Consider the following 22799-nt stretch of genomic DNA (forward strand, 5'->3'; position numbering starts at 1 on the left):
ATATATAATATACACATGTATGTAAACATACACAAACTAGATGATAAAAATAACTGATTACAGTTATTGTAGTTGATTATTGCATGTGTGATGTATTGTAAAATTAAGAAGAAAGTGGTAGTATTATAATAGGAAAAGAAAAGATATGAAATGAAAAGCAATCTAGTATTTGAATTGTTGGTAAATGTGAATGTCCCTATTAAGTGTAGGCTTTTTGTTTATATAGTCTAGATTATATGACTTGTGAGTAGTGGTATACTATATCAGATTATTGAACCAGTACTTCAATTTAAAGTATATTTTTTATTGTAATTGCTTAGTTGCTCTTCAAGACTGTATATAAGTTTCTTTTAATCAGTAGAACAAAACTTAAGTTTTCTGATCCTTAATAACTACAGAATATTTTTTAAATGTTATTTTTCCCATAGCATGTATAAGTTTGAAAGAAGATGGTGCAATATTGCTTGAATGGAAGAAAGTGTTCAGGAGTAGAGTTACTCTTTTGATACCAACTGGACTCTCTCTCTCTCTCTTCTATGATACAAAGCTATTTGTTTTAAAGTGTTCCATCATAATTTTATGTTATAAACTTTATGTTATGTTCTAAATATGCATTAATATTTATTTTACTAAGTCTTACCAAGTTCTTCATTATTTAGAAAACTTAAACCATATGAACCATGTATTCCATTAAAAATATGATCATGAAAGTATTAAAGAGAATTTGTGCTTTAGAAATCTGATTGTGCATTGAAGAAATTTCCTATCTTGATTGCTTGCAAGTGAAAAAATTTGAAAGTAGTTTCTCAAATCAGAGTCAAAACTTTGTCATTTTTCTTTACTTTCATAAGTTTGCCTACTTTGCACGTTACTTTATAACATATGTTATTGTTATTTATATCTATCCCTTATAATTGAAAACTTAATTTCATTCATAAATGCTAATTTTCCTTTAATTTGACTTTGCTTCAAAAAGGAATTTATTTCCAATAACTATACAAATGCATCTTTTCCTTCAAAAGTAAATATATTTATAGAAAAATGCAAGTATTAATTCTTAACATCAGTCATTGAAATTATTGTATCTAATAATAAAAATCATATTAGTCCTCAAGACTTCATTTTACCACCTCACAAACTAAATTAATTCAATTTTCCTTATATAAATGAAAGTCCTGTCTTCCTCTTTTAGCATAATTTCAAGAACTATTTATTTTAATCTTTACATCAAATTTTATTGAAATACAGAGAAATTTTTAAAAGATACCGAGAAAGTGTTTATAACATATTTTTCTTCACACATCATAGTTCTCCAACTGATCCTTGTGAATCACTATGCTACTATAGTTTAATTAAAAACACTTCAATCAACTTTCATTAATGTTAATGGATATAGATTTCTAGAAATAGTAGCATTTTAGTATGAACCATTGCTGTAAATGGCCAGTTTGATATAATTATGTTTCTCTTTGGTGAAATACATAATAAATTGCTGAGATCTAACATAGAATTTATGTGCTTGGAAATATAAAAATTATTTCTTTTATAGGAAATTAACAAGATCTTTTACCAAAGCCAATTTAGAAATCCTGCTGGAAATAGCAGAGCAAACTTAACAAATGTGAAAAGCATAACTATAGAGTTAGATACTTCTAGGACATGAAAAATTCTACTGATCAAAAGAAATGACCAGTTGTATCATCATCATCATCATCATCATCGTTTAACGTTCGCTTTCCATGCTAGCATGGGTTGGACGATTTGACTGAGGACTGGTGAAACCGGATGGCAACACCAGGCTCCAATCTAAATTTGGCAGAGTTTCTACAGCTGGATGCCCTTCCTAACGCCAACCACTCAGAGAGTGTATAACTTCAGATATTAAATTAAAGCAAAAAATATTTCAAAGTTAGGATGTATTTTTACTCAAGTATGAAGTTAAATATTTTACACCTTCTGCTATGTCAACAGCTGTAGAAAGTAATATCATTTGCTATATATAATCATTGTCATATTAATAATTATCATATAAATGTCAGTTGATCATAAATATATTTATAAGAAAAGAAATTTAGATTTATTTTGAATTGATTTTGCTAATGTTGAACAGCACTTGTTTTCTGAACTGGAAAGACTTATGAATATGTAATTTCTAGATGTAGCTTAAAAAAAATAACATCATCAATTCATATATTCATCATATATTTGCCATATCAATCATATCTTCAATTTCTATATAAATACTATCATGAAATTCAAGGCAAAGTCAACCTGAGATATTTTATGCATATAAAATAAAATAAGCCTGTTAACTATCATGAAAGTTGTTAAATACTGTCTGAATATACAAAGCCTCATAATCAATAAGTAGATAAAGTAAGAGAATGTTAACTTCTGGCTTGGATTCATCTTGTCTTTACTTAACTTGTAGCCTTGCATTGAAAATAGCTCAAAATAAGTTTTAAATCTGTTTTAAAACACATTTGATTAGTCAAACATTCTTTGAAAACATTCTTTTTCAATTAAACCTATTAAATCTTGCATTCGTTTAACTTAGCCATTATATATCAGGTCATTAAGAATGAAATGTCTGATTCTGAACTGAAAGTTTATTTTACTTTATCTCAACAAAAGGCAATGCAGTTAATCAAAGTATGCACCTAAATTATCAATACAATTTTGCCATTTTATCGGTAGCTTATTCATGCCGGCAGCAAAGAATTCTGGAGAGCAAGAGGTGATGAAATCATGAAAGGCTGTTTTTGCATCTTCAGATTTGAAGTTCTTTCTCTACAAAAAGTTGTCTAATGCCTGGAAAATATGATCATCAGTTGGTGAAAGGTCTGGTGAATATGGTGAATGACAGAGTACTTGTTCAGTTCCTGTAACTTGAATAGTGTTCTTTGTGCAACATGTGGTCAAACATTGTTTTGCAAAAGAATTGGCCTGTCTCTATTGGCCAATCTCAGTTGTTTAATTGCAATTTCACTCATCATTTCATCCAGTTGGTTGATGTATACATCTGCTGTAATTGACATACCGGGTCTCATGAAGCTATAGTGGATGACACCAGTGTTGGTCCACCGAACAGACACCATTAGCTTTTTTTGGTGAATATTCTGTTTTTGGATTGTGTTTTAGCACTTCGTCTCTATCCAGCCATTGTGCAGAATGCTTGCTATTGTTGAAAAGAATCCATTTTTCATCACACATAACAATACGATGCAAAAAGGGTTTGCTTTTATGCTGTGACAGCAAAGATCAGCAAGTTTCAAGACGATGTGTCATTTGATGCTCATTCATTTTATGTGGTACCCACTTGTCCAGCTTCTTTACCTTGCCAATTTGTTTCATGTGGTCCAATACAGTTGGAATCGAATCATCAAACCTTGCTGCTAACTCACATGTAGTTTGAGATGTATTCACTTCCACTACAATTTCCAGCGTATCCTTATCCACCTTGGTCTCAGGTCTACCATGGGGCTGATTTTCAAGAGTAAAATCACCAGACTGGAACTTCACAAACCAGCGACATTCAGCACACTCATTCGCCACATCTTCATCAAACACTTCATTGATGTTTCAAGCTGTCTGAGGTGCATTGGTTCTATGATGGAACTCATATTCATAAGCAACACAAATTTTTGATCTATCCATGGGTTCACAAAAATTGATTGACTAGAAAAAACTCACAATACAATCAGACACCATGAATTACATTTCGAAAAGTGATGATGTAACTCTTCAATGTTGTAAAACAAAGAATCGTCTGGATAAAACATTAGAGTTAATGACTGTCAAACTGTGCATAAGAAAATTAGACATTTCATTCTTAATGACCTAATATTTCATAATATAATCCACTTCTTGTAAACTGTGAGGGTGGGGACCCAAAAATCAAGCTTTTTGTTTGATGAATTTCATATTTGTTGAATTTGTTATTTTAACCTCTGAAATATATGTTTTTATTGAGAATTTTACTCTTTAAAGAAATTCTTGTTTATTTCCAATTATACTTGATTGGTTATTATCAATTTAAGACATCTAAAATATTTATCTGAGTATGCTTGATTGTGTTACTTCTAACCAAAAAGTCACCCTGAACAATCATATATAATTTTCGACTCTCAAATCATTCACCAAAAAAGCTGCTCCCATGAAGGAACTTTCAGATTTGATACTGAATTGTGTTATAATAATTCATTAATAATCCTTCTTGTTGAATGACATTTCTGAAAAGTCAGCTATTTGCTATTAAAGTGTATCAGATAATTTGGAACAATCATTAAAATTTACTTTTATCATAAGAACATTTCTTGATAGTTTGAAATCAACAATTCTGATGCTGTCTCACCCACCATAGCTGACTCTTGACTGTTGTCACTCTCTGATTCTATTATTTTACTGCTATATAAAGACTTGAATAATTGGTTACAATTTTAGAATGTATGACTGTCATTAAAATATTCTTATATACTCCAATGTGACAAGATTGATGACATTATATGCGCAAGTGTGTTTTTCTTTTAAAATTTTTAGCATTGCATCAGGTGGGAAAATTTTATGAGGACATTTAATGAATTTGTGTAGTGACAAGCTATTAAATGAAATGTAAAAATGCAAGGTTGAATCCATGTGCTATAGTGTTTTAATATTATTGATCTTTTACATTAGTGCATCCTGCCTTTCAAGACATGAGATTCCAAAATGGAACTAAAAAAAAAAATTCAGTTTTAGCTTCAAACCAGTTAGCTGAGTGTTTATATGGCTTTATTGTTGGCTGGTTTCCTGTTGATTGAATTACTAGTTTTCAGTCACTGACCAGGGAACTGTTTTTCTATGTCATGAATGGAATTTTCATTTATCTGGTTTATTTATTTTTCAACATGTGAATATATCCATTACCACCTCAAACATCATCGTCACTATATCCTCCTCCCCCGCTTCGTCATCATCATCATCATCATCATCATCAATGTTATCATCATTTTATTATCATTATTATTATTAAGGTGGTGACTAAAAAATTGTGACTTTTCTTCTAGTTTTACATTCGAGGTTCAAATTCTGCCAAGGTTGACTTTGCCTTTCGTCTTTTCGGATCAATAAAATAAATAGTAGTTAAGCACTGGAGTTGATGTAATCAACTAGCCTTCTCTCCAAAACATTTCGAGCCTTGTACCTATAGTAGAAAGTATTATTATTGTTGTTGTTGTTGTTTTAACTCAGGTTTTGTTGGAACTCCTGAAGTTTTGCATGCATAGCGGGCTTGCTGTCTGCAGCCTACAGTACCATGCAGCCTGTTCTTTTCAGCTATCTAATACTTTCCTGATTATTCTGGCCATGCCAAGGCAGCAAACCTTTTGTAACAGTTCTACTTGGCACTCTATTCTGATTTCCTTTATATTCCTCTTGATGCCATCTGATACTGTCCCCAAGAACCCAATAATAATTGGCTCTATCACTATCATTATTATTATTATTGTTGTTATTATTATTACTATTAGTAGTAGTAGTAGTAGTAGTAGTAGTAGTAGTAGTAGTAGTGCATGAGCTGGTAAAATTATTTGCAAGCCAGGCAAAATGTCTAATGGTATTTCTTCTGGTTTTACATTGAGTACAAATTCTACTGAAGTTGACTTTGCTTTCATGATTTTGGGGTTGATGAAATAACTACTGGTTGATAACTGGGGTTGGTGCATCAATTAGACCCCTCTCTCCAAATTTCAGACCTTGTGATCATATTAAAAAGATTATTATCATTAGTAGTTGTGTGTGTTGTGGTGATAGTAGTAGAGCTGTGGGCTGGCAGAATTGTTAGATTGTTGGACAAAATGCATTGTGGCTCTTTACATTCTGAGATCAAATCCTGCTCAGACCATCTTTGCCTTTCATTCTTTCAAGGTCGACAAAATAAAATACCAGTCAAATACTAGTGTTGATGGCATCAGCTAAACTCCTTCCCCTAAAATTGCTGGCCCTTTTATTTTTATTCCATGATGTCAATGATTATATTACAGGAATCTCAATTCATCTCAATCCTTCAACTTTTGTATTTGTGAGGCCTAATTTTCTTAAATTTGATCTTGCTTCCAGATTATACTTGTTACTCTTCTATGAGTATCATATATTGCAAAAGTAAAGGAATCACCACCTGTGCATACATCTATTAATCTTTATTTCAAATCAGTTGTTTTTTTATTTTTATTTATTTATTTTTTTTTTTTTTTCATTATTGTAACATATCTAACAGATCCTCAAAAATCACTTCAGATTTTGCACCTTTACTACCATGCAATACTTCTTATTCATGGCTCATAGACATATTAGCTTTCAATTGATACAGAAAGCCTTACACCACAAATAAATTGATAAATATGAGAATGCAATATTGCGGTAAAAGAATTTTGTTATTAAATAAGATAAATTTTATAATTGGCTGAACAGGATTCAGTTCTCCTCAGTTTCTTCAGATCAAGTATTATTGATGTCATAAATGCCAACATACTGGTATTGGTGTATGATAATAAACTAGAAGGAATCATTGTAGAATGTATTATACAGCAAATAATCTATATAGTTTTAGTGTATCATAATTTTTTTTACTTAAGCCCATATATGACTTCTCTTTAACTTTAAAGTATAACTCTAAAATTACTTTACCATGATTATGTAGGATTTAGCCCTTTTGTACCAATTTGTTCAAGACCAGCATTGACACCAAATGCTGCCAGAAATCATACAAATTTTAGTGTTCATATTTAAATTAAATCCCAAATTTTGAGAATTTACTAGATCAAACTTTAAACATTGTTTATTATCATTAAATAAAAAAAAAAGTTATCTTTCCAAACCTTCCCTCTAGTTCTTGATTATCCTGAAAATTACACAGGCTGTGTAATCATGTTCAAAATTTAAATTGTTTCATACATACATAATGCTTCTCTGCAAACTATGTTAGTTAACTGTTTTCTAAATCCTTCCAGTCATGTAAGCCCTAGTCACTGGCAGCTGTAATTATGCCACCTAAATAGCAAAAATTATAGTCACCTCACTTAAGTTTTATTGATAAACCTTCTTATGCTGCTATATTTTTGGTTTTCTGTCATTCTTCCAATGTTCCACTATATTTTGTGCATTCAATGTTAACTGCATAAGATCATATTTCTGCCAAATCCTTTTCTGTACAACAAATGAAGGTACGCTCTGATGCTTGTACTCTTGCTACTCTTACAAAAGAGTTGTGTAGTGAATTTTGCTATATATAGATACGATTTTCCTTTATCGACTAAAAAATAGTAAAAATTCATCTCAATATTGGTGAAGTCAATCTGTGGAACCTTCTCTCTTAAACTATACCTATGAGAAATTAAGCTCATTTCCCACATTATCAAAATCTTCCCAATTTGAGAGAGCACCTACTACATACAGTAGTGAACTGTGGTACATGTTTACAATTAGATGGAATTAGCCATGAGTTAAATATTCTTTGCCTTGAATTCACTTCACTGCTATCTACAAAATACAAACCGTTGGCCATTTCTGCTGGTAGTCTTACACCTTGCTGACTTAGCAGCTGCAATACTAGTCTTATCTTAAAACCTTAATGAAACCAAGAAAAAGGGGGTAGGTTTTTATTTTTGAAGAGGATACTTACAAGGCATTTTGTAACAAGTAATATCTTCCTTCCAAGTAGAATTAATTGCAAAATTTTCTTATACTTTTTAAAAACTATGTTTCATAAATAAAATACAAAAACAAAAACAAAAAAAAGAAATTATGTCATAACAATGAACTATCCTTTCTACACACTCTTCATATTGCATCTGGTTGCTGATCAATAATCCAGTTTATGAACCATTATTCATGCTTTTTAACTATTTCTTATCTGCTCTAATTACTCCTGTATTCTTTATTGACTACTTTGGCTTTCTGGGTTCCCATTCCACTACAGAAATACTATTCATTTCATTATCAAAAGAAATCAATATTTTGTAGGAGTTTTATTTCTGTTATTTCATTTTTAAACTTTATCTTCTTAAAATTATTAATAACATCTTTAAAAGTATAATGTCTGCATGAATGTGTGTGTTAAGATGACATTTGTTAAAGGGTTAATTTTCTTGTATGGTTATATGTGTATTAAAATGTGTTGTAAGATGATAGGTTAATTTTCTTTTATTTGTGATTTAGGTTTTTCAATGACATTTGTTTAATTTAGTTTCACTCTAATATTATGATTATTGTAACATTTTCTGGGCTTCTTTGTTGCTTGCCACATTATCTCTATTTGATATACAAGGATCGGCTGAAAAAGTACACAAGCTAATCAAGAGGCTCTCATTGAATGTAATAAATGAGGTTTATTTTCATCATAGTCCCCCTTGCACCCCACACACTTCTTCCATTGGTATAAAGTTTCATCCTGTTGATCAAAAAAGTCATCAACTTAAGATATAATGTCCTCACTGCAATACTGGTTCCCAGCTAAGTGGGGAGGAGGGGTTCATGTTGGGGAACAGATGATAGTCAGATGAGGCCAAATCAAGGGAATAGTGAGGGTGATCAACCAGTTCAAAGCCAGTCATGCACAGCAGCCATTCAAACTTTTGTCATGCCAAATTCATTGTACAGAATATTCTCAACTCTCTCACAGGGTATGCTGATAGCATTGGTTATTTGATTTATTGTCAATCGCCTGTCATCCATCATCATGTGGTGAACATGATCAATGTTTTCCTTAGTGGCAGTCCAGACTTTGGGTCATCTTCAAAACTTTCCCTTCCAGCTGCCCACTTTTGCACTGTTGATAAAGCTAGAGTGTCATCCCCCTAATGTAGCAACCATGTCAGTATGAATATCCTTGGGTACTAAACCCTTTTTCTGCAGGTACTTGATAACACCACAATGCCAAGTTTTGTCCATTTTCAAGAGAAGTCACTACAAGTTACTTTTGAAGTCTTCTTTGAACAGTGAGATGTCAGCTTACCTGGGAATAAACAATGCAGTTAATAAGAAGAATTGAAATTAATGCATCAAAGATTTTGCGACTCTAGCATCACTCCTTCATAGTCAGCCTATGAACTTTTCAGGCCACCTTTGTAGGCAATAGATAAAAGGTACATACTGATACATCTTCATAGGTTTATACATTAAAAACCTTGCAAATAGTTTTCATTTAACACATTGCTTCAAGGTTTCAATCAATTTAGTGGTGGTCCTTTGAACATTTCTACCAGTGTAAATCAAATATTATATGTTCTCAAATTATGCTACCATATTTCAAGTGAGGTCTCACTCTGGTTTTGAACAGTATAGAGAAAGTTCTGTGGTTGACATCCAAATCTATTTTTTTCTTTTTCTTCAGTGTGTTGATAGACCTAAGAATTTTTATAATACAAATATCTTTACTTTTTCAACAGTTTCAAGGATATAGTCTTTCATTTGATGAGAATGTTTCAGTTTGCCTAAACTTATTTAAATAAATCAAGCATTCTACTATTAAAGTTTTGTTAGAAATCTCTGGTGAAGGTCTGAATCAAAATGCTATGATAGTATGAATCATATGAGTGATCTGTATCAAGTATTTCAGTCTAGAGCTCTGTAGAGGTAAGAAAATTTGCCTTGTGTGATGCAGCACCATGTTGTTCCATTACAAACAGATTGTTGGTGACATATCACTAACAATCACATCTGTGTTGAGAGATTCCGACACTTTACATAGCATACTTGTATATTTTCATGGATATGGACAATGGATATGACATTAGCATAAACATTTATGACTTAGAGAATACTATTTAATTACACATTGTAAACTATTTTTAAATTCTCTCTGCAACCTATTAATACATACATAAATACATACAAGCTTAAAATGAAAACTATCAAGCTTTGTTGTTGTGTATGCTTTGTTATCCTTTGGCATGGTTTTTATGACTAAATACTCTTCCTACAGCCAAACCATATTACTGTATGGACTAAGTGCATTTTGTTGTGAGACCAGCACTAGACAGGTTGTCTGCTAAAACTAGAGCATTTCCCCTCTTTCTATTAGTTTTTATTCAGATTTATTGCCTTATTAGATGGGTTGCATTTGCTGCAGCTTGCAAATGGTTTTTATTGGTGGATTCCCTACCTACCACTAAGCTCTTTACAATAGGGACATGTTGTGGTTTGTCATGCTGCTGGAACTAGAGCGCTTGTCCACCAAGACTTAAAAACTCCCTGTGTTACCCTATATCAATTGTTATACCTTCTTGGACATCTCCATACAATTAGGAAAGAACACTTTTCATATACTTGTGGATTACTTTTGCTAAGGCTGAGAAACCATTATCTCTCTATGATATAGGGAAGAGATTTAGTTTGCAGGTTCAAGATGATAATTAAAAGCAGCAGGGCATAAAATTTCCTCTCCATTCTGTATCAAATTTTTTCTTTCCATCGAGATAAATTATTTTTGCTTAGACTTGCAGAGTCTCTCCTCCAAGTGATTTTCTTATAATGTTCAATCAACTGTCACTGTGATTATCAAACCATGTCTCTATGTAGGGATTTGGTTTAACTATCATGAGCTCTCTACGGTAGTCTATGACAGCTCAGAATAAAAGACTGTCTCTGCTGTGTAGGTAGACAGGGGTGCTTGAAGTGTTAGTCTGAGACACTTAGAAGTGTAGTTGCCACCATGATATTGCTGAGCTCCAGGTCAACTCTAATTGAAAAATCTTATTTCTAGCTGGTCTTCGCTGCTATTTGTAACAGGTTGAGCATCACTTTAAGGCTATCATTGACTTGTTTCCGTGATGTAGGTAGGAGTCATCATTTAGCTGCCAATGATGTTGTTAAGATCAGTGGAACTGGTAGTAATGCAGATATATAAGCCACACAGTCACAAACTATAAATGTTGCAAATAATTGATAATTTTACATATACAGATATTTTCAGTTAGTTTATAATTTAACATATGCTATAATCATTAGTAAATAAACAAAGAATAATTAGGAAATCCCACCAAGGTACTTTAACTTTCATCTTTCTGCAGTTGATAAAATGTAGTATCAGTTAAGTACTAGGACCATTGTAATTGATTATACCTCTCTCACTAAGTTTATGATTTTATGGCAATGTTACAAATCAATAATTTATAACATTAATATGCATGTACCTACATATATCTATGATACTCTTAAAAAAACACTTTGTTCTGTATAACCCTCCTCTCTATGAAGGGAGGGGGGTTATATGGAGCAAAGTGATGGCAAAAAGAGAACATAGGTATATATAGTGGAGAGAGGTAGTACAGAGATAGAACAAAAGAATGCTATATGTAGGGTGTGTGTAATAACATACACAACATAAAATGAGTTATTTCACTCAAAAGTAGATTCATGTGGCAGCCAGAGAGAGAGAAGAAATAAGGAACGTTATACTTGAATCTACCTACTCCTTCCACAACAACCAACCTTATGAAGTTTGCAGGTGAATGTGACCTAGACATTATCATCACTAATCATCTGTGTTGGCTGAACCACATTTCTATTTTTCGTCAAAAAGACCAAAGATGCATTAATATCACTCAGTAAGACTTTTCACAGCCACTCATCAGTTATCTATTTGAAGCTGTATATGGTACATCTAAACTTAAAGTTTTCGTCTCCAGTTGGAACCACCTCCACCCCCTTGTCCGGAATATCAGTCTACTGGAAAACCAGTAGATGAGCAACCAGATGAATACAGTGTCAGTTGCTTACCATGTCTTAAAGAGTTGCTTCTCTAGAAAGCAACATACAAAAGCATCAACATGTAGCAGCTGAACTGATAGAAGCCTGCAAAACTTTGACACCTTTTTTATCATCCATGGACATGCTTAGAAAATTTTAAAAAATAACACAGTATGCATGACTTTCAGAAACATTTTTTCTCATGCTCAGAATTGTTGAAGCCTAAAACAAAGTGCTTGTGTTGCGTTTTAGCTATTAGGACACTGTATCTTTCAATAATTCTATGCTTCTCGAAATTTGCTAACACTATTCCTGACATGCCTATGCATGCCTTCTCTATGGTTCTTTTTATTGTTCACATTGCTGTCATTTTTTTAATACTTTGTGCTATATTGCAAGGAGTAGATAGGAGCTACACAGTATACACAGTGAGAAATATGTACACTTGAGTGCATGGGATACACAGCAGGTATACCGGGAGCACAGTTAGGCTGACAGTGAATGAAGAGACTTTGTATGTGGCATATGTACTGGGAGGGTTAGTAGATAGAGCAGTAATAAAAGAAATTCCTTTCAATTCTGGGAAAGTTCTATAAAAGTTATTGATAGCTTCTGTTACTCAGTTGTAGAAGTGAGGTGCTATGAAGACAGGAGTCAGAATAAAAACAGAGTGGGGAAGTTCAGGAAACTAATACTTATTTTAGGTGCCAAGAGATTTTCGCAAGCAAGAGGTAGCTTGTACATTATTTATGCATGAAGTACAGTAGTAAAGCATGGACACTGAATGCAGAAGTTGGAGAGAAATGAAGCAAGCCTGTTCTGCTGGATGTGTAATGCAAATAAGCTGAGTGATAAAACTCATTATTGGAGGAATTAGTTGTAATAAGCAAGAATGAAGACTGCATTGGTACAGGCATATGTCCATGAATGATAACAGATGGATAAAAGAAGCGCCAGGAAATCCAACTGGAAGAAACTGTAACAGAGGAAGCCTAAAGAAGATACACATAGATCTGGTAAAAGCTGAGCTCAAGATTTTGGATCTTACAAGGAATGCAGCAAATGGAAAGAACCCATTCAAACATGGAAATGCAGTTGTAAAATTGGTGATGATGATATATATAGGCATTTGTCCCTAGTTGATAATTTAACATATATTACAATCATTAGCAAATGCACAACTATTAGTAATAATTTCTATAATCATATCTTTTACTCTGCAATTCAGCTCCTATTTATCATTTATGTCCATGTGTTAAAGGAGAGTGAGATGGTTTATGACTGAAAGAGTACGATTGTGAAGACAAGCAGCTGAAATGGGACTTCTCCAAAGGATCTCCAGAGTAATGTTACTTGACAGGGTGCATAGCTCAGAGATCAGGGAGTTTCTTCTGGTCAAGCCACTGTTTCTCCACATTGAGAGGTCACAACTCTGCTACTAAAGATATGTGATTAGAATGCTGCAGGAAAGGATCACAAGACAAATTTTTCAGCCCAACCCAACTAGCAGGAGACCCAGAAGTAAAATGGTTGGATAATATCCATAGTCTTAGTTGGTCATACTAAGACTGCAGTTGGAAAGTTTAATAATGGTTGTTTCTGACTGGACCCTAAGGAAGGAGATGCTTAAGAACTCTACCCTAATGACCCTTCTAGGAATAGTGAGTTGCAAAAGTGACTGGATTTGTGCATTAAAAATTAGTTAAGATGGTTTAACATGAATGTTTAATACTTTAAGATTTTCAAGTTCTAGTAACTGTAGAAACCATGTATGATATCAAGTATACAAATATGACAATTACTCAGAATTTTATTTTATCAATTGAAACTAATTGAATTCCTATTTATTTGACTTATCTCATTGATTGAAATATATGCTCTTGCTTAAATTTTTGTGAATTTTGTTAGCAGTCAATGATTTTATAATAATGAAGTGAATTCTTATTGATTCATGATAAATGATTTGATTTTCTTTCATAAAATTCAATCATTTTAAAATAAGTTTAGATAAGAGTTATTCAAATTATTAGATAAAATTGCCTGTGAATTTATAACATGTCTTATATGTAGAGTTGGTTTTTTGTTTTGACTCATTGAAAGGTATCACATTTGAATATTATACTGAAGGGATTTTGTGAAAAGTCAAATAAATAAAAAAGAAAATTGTACTGGATGATAATTAGCCACCAAAATGTTTCTCTGTCATGATAATTGAGTGCTTAGAACTACTCTAGCTAATTTGAGAAATAATGTCCCAGACTAAAGTGCTCATAGTAGAATCTATAAAAGAACTAACTTGATTTCCAAAGAGAATAATCCTGAACATTGAAAAATATTTAGATTCTTTCTATATAACGCAGGAAATGAAAAATAAATTCGATTTTAAGTTGGAAAGAAGTTTAAAATGAATAATTCCTATATTCAGAAAGGTTTAGTGTGAATATGAATCAATTTGAAATGATAAACAGTTGTTATGTGTCATAATATGAACTTAGTAATATTCTCATTTAACATAAGAAACCTGTGTCCTTTTGATACATAGAAAAGAAATTTTAGTGACAATGCTAGTGTAATCTATGTGCACTGTTCCATTCAAGTAGAAAAGCTGTTTGAAATTTATATTAGTTTCTTTTTCTATGTATTTATTTATTGATGTAAAAGTTATTCTTAAACAAGAAAATATTTTGAGAAGGTTTATGCATTTATTAAGATCTGGATCAAGAGTAAAAGACCATAATAATTTACATGTTGCATTTTCTATTGTGTAAGAGGAGGATAAAAAGATGCAAAGTGAAGATACAAACTGACAAAGTGTTAGAAAACTGATATTTAAATTATCCTGATTTCTTACTCAATTTTAGTAAAAAGCAGAAATTTTTGAGACATACCTTTTCTGTGATCTGTTTCCAAGGTAATTATAAAAGGAAATAGCCTACAACTGAAAAAAAAAACTTATTCTGTTTCCAAATAAGATTAAAATTGTTTTTTTTTTTTTTAAATGAACAGATTTTTAATCATTGTATCTGTTGTTTGAATGAAATTGGATCTTCTTTCATACTAAAACTAATTTAGTCATCATCTGTTTAGACTACTTATTATTCGATACACTTTTTTCTCTGCTCTTCACATTCTCACCCTTGCCTTATATTTCAGTAGCCTTACTATTATTTTTTTTCTTTTGTTTCTCAGATTGACTAACAAGTGGCAAACTCTTCAATCTAACCGCAACTCTATGCAACAGTTACATCATGCTCTAGATTGCTTTCTTAATTGGATGGCTGTGGTGGAGAACAGCTACTGTCAGCTAGCAGATCATACAAGCAAAGAGGAAGTGTTGGAAAATGATGATTTATGTCGAGAATATTTAGAACAGTTTAGGGTAAGTGACATTTTGCTCATTTCATCTTAAGTTAACAAATTTCCTCATTATGTCCTGTTGTATGAATTCCCTGATAAACTTATTAAAAATATATTTAACTCCCAAGTGTTTGAAATGTATGTAAAGACAGACAATATATTAGTTTACTAAACTAGTATACAGTTTAGAATATCCTGTATTTCTTTGCATGGAATTATATCAGGAAGTAATGAAACCCTTTTTGACCTCATACCTTTGTGTATAAGTTGATTTTATCAACTTTAGGAGTGTGTAATTTTTTTTTTTTTTTTTCTTAAAATCATGTTCCCAACATATTGAAATTTATTGGGTGATGGGATCTCTTTACCAAGTTCATATTGAACAGTAAAGGCAACATATAAAATCAAAATTACTTGCATTTTGTGGAAATTATTTTACAATGATGTTGGAAAATTATTTTATTCAACTGGAAATCACTGCATATAATACATCTTGTGCATTATTTATAAGTTTCAGCTGAAAATTCTAGAAAAATCAATCACTTCATGTGATTTCATTATTTATTTCATGCTTGTTCTCACTGAGAAAAAAATTATATAACATTGCTGTTTATAACTTCAAAACTGTTTGCCAAAATTTTTTGTCACATATTTAGAAGTTGGAAAATATGCCTCCTCTCTCCCTTCCAGCCTCATTATCTATTTGAAAAGAGCTAAAGAAGGGAAAGTAAAGAATATGTCATATAATTAACTATACTACTTTTGATCATTTTGTTTTTTTATTGATCCACATCTACATGAAATGGATTTATTCACTCGTCAACTTTGGTTCAGTAACATTTTATCCCAATTCAATCATGTCCTTTTTGGATTTATATTTCAAATGCCATAGTTTGAGAATTAATGATTCCAGCTAACTTGTGGCATATAGGCAGCTAATGGACTACTTTTGAGTAATTCACAAATTCAACATTCAATATTTAATTTTACATTTCCACCATCAATATGCTCATAAATTTTGACAAAATTCAAATGCTAACCACTAGTGAACATTACACTGCATATGTTAATAGAGAAGTTGATTTATTGATAAATATATTTGTAATTCTTAAATATACATGCAATAAGTGATATCTCTCTGAAATAACATTTGATACCCAATTTCAGCTAAGTAGATTAGAATTATAAAGGATTACTACCATGTTTTAAAATGTAACGTCATTAAGAGGATACAAATTGTGATCCATAAATTAACACTAAAATATTAACCACTCAGCTATTGTTATTCTTTCTCTACATTATCATAATTAAAACCCTTTATACATGATAAATTATATGGTTTCTATTAGATGTATACACAAAAGATGATGCTGAATGCACTATCCCAATGTATGATGCAATATTTTATCTGGCATAAGTGCATCCATATAGAAAAAGAAATGACTTGTAATTGTGACTAAGTGCCACAATTAGAACTTCTCTCTCAAAAAATATAAAATTAAGTATAGCAAGTTATATTTTCTACCATTTTGACTTGTGTAACATGAACCAAAATGGATATAGTTGAGTCACACATGAATGAAATATTTCAAAAACAAACAAAACTAAGATGGAAGTTATACAAAGCAACAACAAAGACTATCTGATACTTTCACAATGTATCATTGTTATTGTAAATATACATTCATTTATTTGAATATTAGTACTTTCTGTAGTTTGCTACACAAGACATAGCGTAAGCCCAATATTCAACATGAGCTTTAAAATCATGGTAATATATTACCTCTGTGTAATCAGCCAAATCTTTCAAAAAGGCAAAAGCAAGTTGAACATGACTATGAAATATTATGCATTAGTTGGTGTAGTGTCTTTGTTTTGATTGTTGCATTCACTACATTTTGGCTGTGTACATAATATTAAAATAATATTAAAATCCTGAGTTCAAGTATAGTTGTGATTCTGAGTTTGATCCTACATAACCTTGTGAGCAGAATTTGGTGGAGAGAAATTGTCTAGAATCTCATCTTGTGTGTGTGTGTGTTTTCCTGAGGTATATCTGCAAGGATATAAACATTGGCAAGAAACCAATGCTTTGTGAAGAAATTGTCTCAAGATATATGTTCTGTATTAAACACTTTCTTGTGACTCTTATTGTCAGGAATGCAATGAACTGATGATTGGCCTGTTATAAACTTGTTCCTAAATTACAATATAAAACAATTAATTAAGTCGGAATTCTAAGGAAAGCATTTGAAAGAAACCAAAATCTTACCACCACCATTTATTCTTGCCTCCAAAAAACTTGCTTTGAAAACAACCAAACGAGAATCCACAAGACAAACAATTATTGTCTTACCAAAAACAACTATTGCCTTACCAAAAATACACTGTAGAACAGGCTTTATCAACATATCTGTTCATTGAATATCATCAATCCAAACAGAACACTTCATCTCTGCCCAGTTTATTTTAGGAAACACTGACAATCACATGGAACACTAAACAAACAAAGCAAACTAATCTCTATCTCTAGACATAACCACAAGTTCCTCATCCTCATAATCTGAGAAATGTCACTCTGCAGAAATTTTAGTGGTGATCGATATTTTTTTATAATTTTAAATTGATGGATGATTTTGAGATTTCAAGTGAATCTTTATAAATTTTACAGATACAGTCTTTATTAATTGACTCTAAAATATGTTTACTCATGATGGAGTACTTTTTTTTTTATATTTTCATATTAGAAAACATACCCAGATTTGACCATTTGACAAATATATACAAACTGTATGAATAACTTAATTATTAATAACTTATAAATTTCATTTACCAAAATAATGAACATGTGTAGCTAACTTAATTAATATCTTATTTTTATGTTAAAATTCAAAATTAATGCTGTTCATGTGGAAAATAAAATACGAAATTTCAATATCATTGATTTTGTTTGAGGTTATTATTAGTGCTTTAATGTGACAAGAAATCTATAGGAAAAGTGGCTATTATTTGCCTAGAACAGAAAATTTTATTTGCTTTACTTGTCTGCCATTTAAAAAGTAACATTGTTTACTCATTGTTGTTATACAAATTCTATTGTTATTTTAAGATACATTTACTAGTATTATTTCATTTTAGACTTTCAAGAAATAGAAAAACTCCACTTGGTTGTTTCTGAAAGAATAATTAAGGCTATGTTTAGAGTTTTGTTGGGTTTTTTTTATGTAAAAGAACATTAATGTTAGGATAGAAAAGAGCATACATGAGATTAATGGTTGCAAAAGGGGTTTGAAAAGAGAAAAGAAAACAAAAATATATACATATTAATTTCCTCAACGCAAATCAAGCAACATTTTTGTTTATGAATAAACTTTACTTATTCACATAATAAAGGTTTTCTAAATATTCTTTGTTTAAGGCAAGTTTTAGTAACTCTCACATCATTTGTCTATTTACAAAATAATAGTTAAGGTAGCGTTATCATAGTTAATACAGAGAGCATAAAAGAACTGACTAGGACTAACTATTCAAAAATCTTAAAGCTTTGTAAGTAGGATGGATTAGATATAATTTATATATTTCATACAACCTAAAACTCATAAGATTTAGTGATGCAGATATAACAATATCCCAAAATGGTTCATCAAACATAGCGATGCTTTCTTTGTAAAAGACTACTGATCATTACTCATTTGGTAAATTCAGCTGTTTTTCAGTTGACATACCCAAGAGTTATTCAAGCATGTGTTCATTATGTTCTGCTACTTAACTAATGGTATTTAAATTCAAAAACCTAATAACATTTATAAATAATGTTTCATTTTACTTTATAAGAATAAGTAAGACTTAAAATGCATTTATATAAAATGCCAGAAATGCAGAAAATCATATAAGCTTTTTTTACTTTCATCATTCCTATTACATTATTGAGATTATTGCATCTTTGGTTTTAAGAGTTAAATATACTTCATTTCTTTCTAGTTTCAGTATTTCATCCCCTGCTCCCCACTTTTTTTTTTCTGATTATGCTTTAAGGTTTATAAATGGCTATTTAGTTGAGAAATTTACTTCCCAACCATATGATTTTGGTGTTAGTCCCACTACATGAAACTTTGTCTTCTATTAAAGCCCTGAGCTGACCAAAGCTTTGTTAGTGGATTTGGTAGACAGAAAATTCCTTGTCTTAACTTTTCATTACAGTTGTGAATGAGCATCACTATCATGCAAAAACTATTATTTGTTTCCAGTCTCCCATGAAAACATGACTGGTCTTAGGGAAATAGTATCTTGCTTGGCAACAGGTGAGGTTTGGTGACAGGAAAAGCACCAAGCCATAGAAATGTAGACTTTAAAAAAATGATGATGTTTCCTGGTCAGTATTTCTGTTACATTGTCTTATACAATTCAAACGATTTAAAGAAATCCAAAGTAGTTTTTTTTAGCAATAGTAGAGAGGGAGAGTGTGTGTGTGTGTGTGTGTGTGTGTGTGTTAGAGAGAGAAAGAGTGTTTAACAAAACAATTACACCATAATACAACCATTTGTCTATTTTCAAATGAATAACAATGTTTTTAGATGTTCACTAAAATTCTCATTAGGAATAATACCTCTATTTTATTTTCTTATGAAAGTTGATAAATGGATGTTAATTTGTCTAGGCGGACAAGGTTTAACTTTTTGTTGTTCTTTTTATTGTATACAACATTTGGTTACTTCTGGGGTTTGGGTTTTTTTTATGTATATTTTGGAAAGCTGAATGTCAAACAAGTGTTAGACTTGGTATGTTGGTTTTTACATGTAATTATAAAACAGACGCTGTTTGTTATGTCAGAAATCACTAAACAGTATCTTATTCATTACTGAGCAGAAAATGAAATTAATCTTAATGTGATTAGTTGACAATCTTGTTAAGTAATTGCATTTCCTAAGTTTAAGTTACATAATCAAATTGATTAACTCATAGGTTTGTAAAAAGTAGGGCTTTTTTTATATTTTATTTTGGAAACATTTAAATCCATAATGAATTTCTTTTACATTATATTTTTATTCACATTTCCCCTGCCCTCCTTATGACATTCACACACACACATACACTAGTACATGTTTTTTTTTCTTAATTTTATTTTGCTTCTTAGTATTCATCAGAAACTTCCTGAAAAAAAATATTTTAGAAATTTTCTATCATCATCATCTTTGATAGTCTTTATCATCATCAATTCAAACATTCTCAGTACATGGAAATGTCAATATGTAAAACTAAATATTGTAGTTGTAGCATAGATAATCTTTCATAAAATGGTCTCTCTCTATTCCATCATAAGATCAAAGACCTAAATTACCTTGTCACAAATAATATCATCAAGTATGACACATTGCCTGATGAAGTCATCTCTGCTTATTGCTTTCCATTGGATTTGAATCATTATACTCTTGTGTATAAAATAGTCCATCCAGGGAATGTCGATAGGATCTAGTGAAGACATGAGATTTGTTTTTCATTATTTTAATGAAGCTGATATTGTGTCAGTCATTTTTTAAGATTTTGTGATAATGATAATGTTTTTTTTAACATAACTTTACAGTGTGTATATGTATGTTTCTAAAAAAGTTCATGTATATTTTAAAATGAACAACAATAATGTTTTTAAATGTTCACCAAAATAGACAATACAGAATATTTATTTCATTTTGCCAGTCTTTTACTATTGTGACCCATTTACACAAATCAATAATCTTCTGCATTTTTAAAAATATATTCCAGTGGGGCACATAACACTTACCTTCCTTAGGGAAAAATTCTGCAATAAATGTTGTTTTTAACTTAGTGTAAAACATATTTATAAACATTTTACTTTTCTTTTTCTATTTTTTTCTTGCTTCATATATTTCAGAAGTCAAGCATATTGTCTCAGTGACCCTTTCAAAATTACACTGTGGTCCCATAATTTAGGAAATACTACTTTATTAGCTCACTTTAAATTTCACTGCAATTGACTTTGCCAAAAGCAAGTTCTAGGTGTTGGTATTTATGAACCAATGTTGGAAGCTTAACATAGTTATTCAACTTGATAGAAATGGCAGTCAAATTTCTTTTAAATTACACTTCGTTTTTAAGAAAAAAACAGGACATAACAAGGAAAAATAGGTATTAAATGATAATGATGATAAGTTTAGGTAGTTTGACATAAAACTATGTGTGAAAACATGGAATGGTTATGGCTAAATTAGCTCTGATCATAGGTATACATGATCGTGGTTTATCTTGAACATAAACACATCATTCTTTTGTAAGTGTATGTGTGTGTGTGTGTATATATACAAAATGTTTCACTTAGACATAGTAATAACCTGGTATTAGAACTCAGTATACATATGCTTCAGAATAAAATGTTAGTTGTAAGCTAATAAAGTTCATTGCATAATTTTCTGTTCTTTTGCCATTGTTTAACTTCATATGTATAGACAAATCCAAGAGCAAAAAACAGAAAAATAAAACAAAATTCAACTGGATGTACACAGTGAATATATCAGATTGATGCTCTGTAAAACTTTTAGATTGAATAATTGGAGAGAAGAACATGGATATAACTTGCTACTGCAGTTAAGCTCCAGGTTCGGTGGTTATACGAATAAGGGGTCCAACGTAGGTCATATATCAGTGTGTGAATATAAGGATTTACTTTCTGTAATGAGATAAAAATCCAAGTCTGTGAGAAGATGATTAAGCAATAGTTAGTTTAGTTAAAATAGGAAATAGAGAGTGAATGTAAGGATATTGTATTTGTAGATCCACTGTTTAGGCAAAATGGTAAACATATAAAATTCCAATACCTTGTGAGTAAAATCCACTTGTTTTTAAGATTGGTCGATGCCTTTGTAAATCCAATATTAAGATTCCAATACACAATGAGTAAAGTCCGACAGTCTTTGGAATTGGTCATTCCAAATATAGAGTTTATACACAGTGTTATTGAATCAAGGGTTCTGTTTATATATATATATGTTTATATATTCGTTTTGCAAGATTTTTGATGTGAAATCCTGTGTTGAAACAGATATTGTTGCATTTGGGGATGGTCATGTTGCCAGTTTAGCCAATAAAAACACACGCTCTATATATTTGGTGTTACTTTGCTTCAGCTTTATTTTACATTAATCCTATTTCGGCCAGAGTTCTTTCGTCAGACTTTTGTGACCTCATCAGTGGTCCTTTGCTTTCTTCTTTCTTATTTGTGTGTCTTTCCTTACTAACGATCAGCCATTTTGCCAAAACCTCTTTCTAGCATATTGGATGTCCACTTAGTGGTCATCCCTTCTTATATGCATGTAATACAATTTTTCTGAATTTTCAGATTTTTTATATGCTAGGCCACTGGTTTTAAATTGATGTTAATTAAATTAATATACAATTTATCATGCTCAGTATATAAATATTAATTTAAATAATTATGTTCTCTAGCCAGCAACATATACTGTAGTGAATTATCCTCTGCAGAACTGTTTCCGGAATTTAGCATGCCAGAGCTGAGACATTTGAAAATAACCCCAATGTAATCGGTAGAACTGTACGCACGTCAAATTTTATGAAGACAATTCGTGTATAGTTCTGCAAATTATATTGAATTTAGAACGATTGTACTGATGAACCACGGACGTTTTTACATAAGTAAAAAAGTTGATGGGGAAACCGGTACACGATTAATTCTTTATTTTGTATAA

The 22799-nt window shown here is 31.2% G+C and overlaps 1 protein-coding gene and 1 long non-coding RNA gene across 7 annotated transcripts in view; one reads left to right on the forward strand and one right to left on the reverse strand.

The window, feature by feature from the left end:
- Positions 1–22799, forward strand: part of LOC106873450 (dystrophin) — a 562674-nt gene that overhangs the window by 359518 nt on the left and 180357 nt on the right. For all 5 annotated transcript variants that reach the window (XM_014920808.2, XM_052976364.1, XM_052976366.1 and 2 more), the window contains one exon: positions 14914–15103. In XM_014920808.2, coding sequence (XP_014776294.2) covers positions 14914–15103 — 190 coding nt within the window. The remainder of the gene's footprint in view (positions 1–14913; positions 15104–22799) is intronic.
- LOC106873451 (uncharacterized) overlaps positions 16565–22799 on the reverse strand; it is a 19818-nt gene continuing 13583 nt past the window's right edge. Inside the window, exons 2-3 of one of the 2 annotated variants that reach the window (XR_008266698.1) lie at positions 20420–20550; positions 16565–17280 (exon numbers count right to left, since the gene is read on the reverse strand). This is a non-coding gene — a long non-coding RNA (uncharacterized LOC106873451). Of the gene's footprint in view, positions 17281–20419; positions 20551–22799 lie in introns of those variants that run through there. The other variant, XR_008266700.1, reaches the window with a different exon arrangement.

The sequence above is a fragment of the Octopus bimaculoides genome, chromosome 2 (genome assembly GCF_001194135.2).
Source record: "Octopus bimaculoides isolate UCB-OBI-ISO-001 chromosome 2, ASM119413v2, whole genome shotgun sequence".
NCBI classification, from domain to species: domain Eukaryota; kingdom Metazoa; phylum Mollusca; class Cephalopoda; order Octopoda; family Octopodidae; genus Octopus; species Octopus bimaculoides.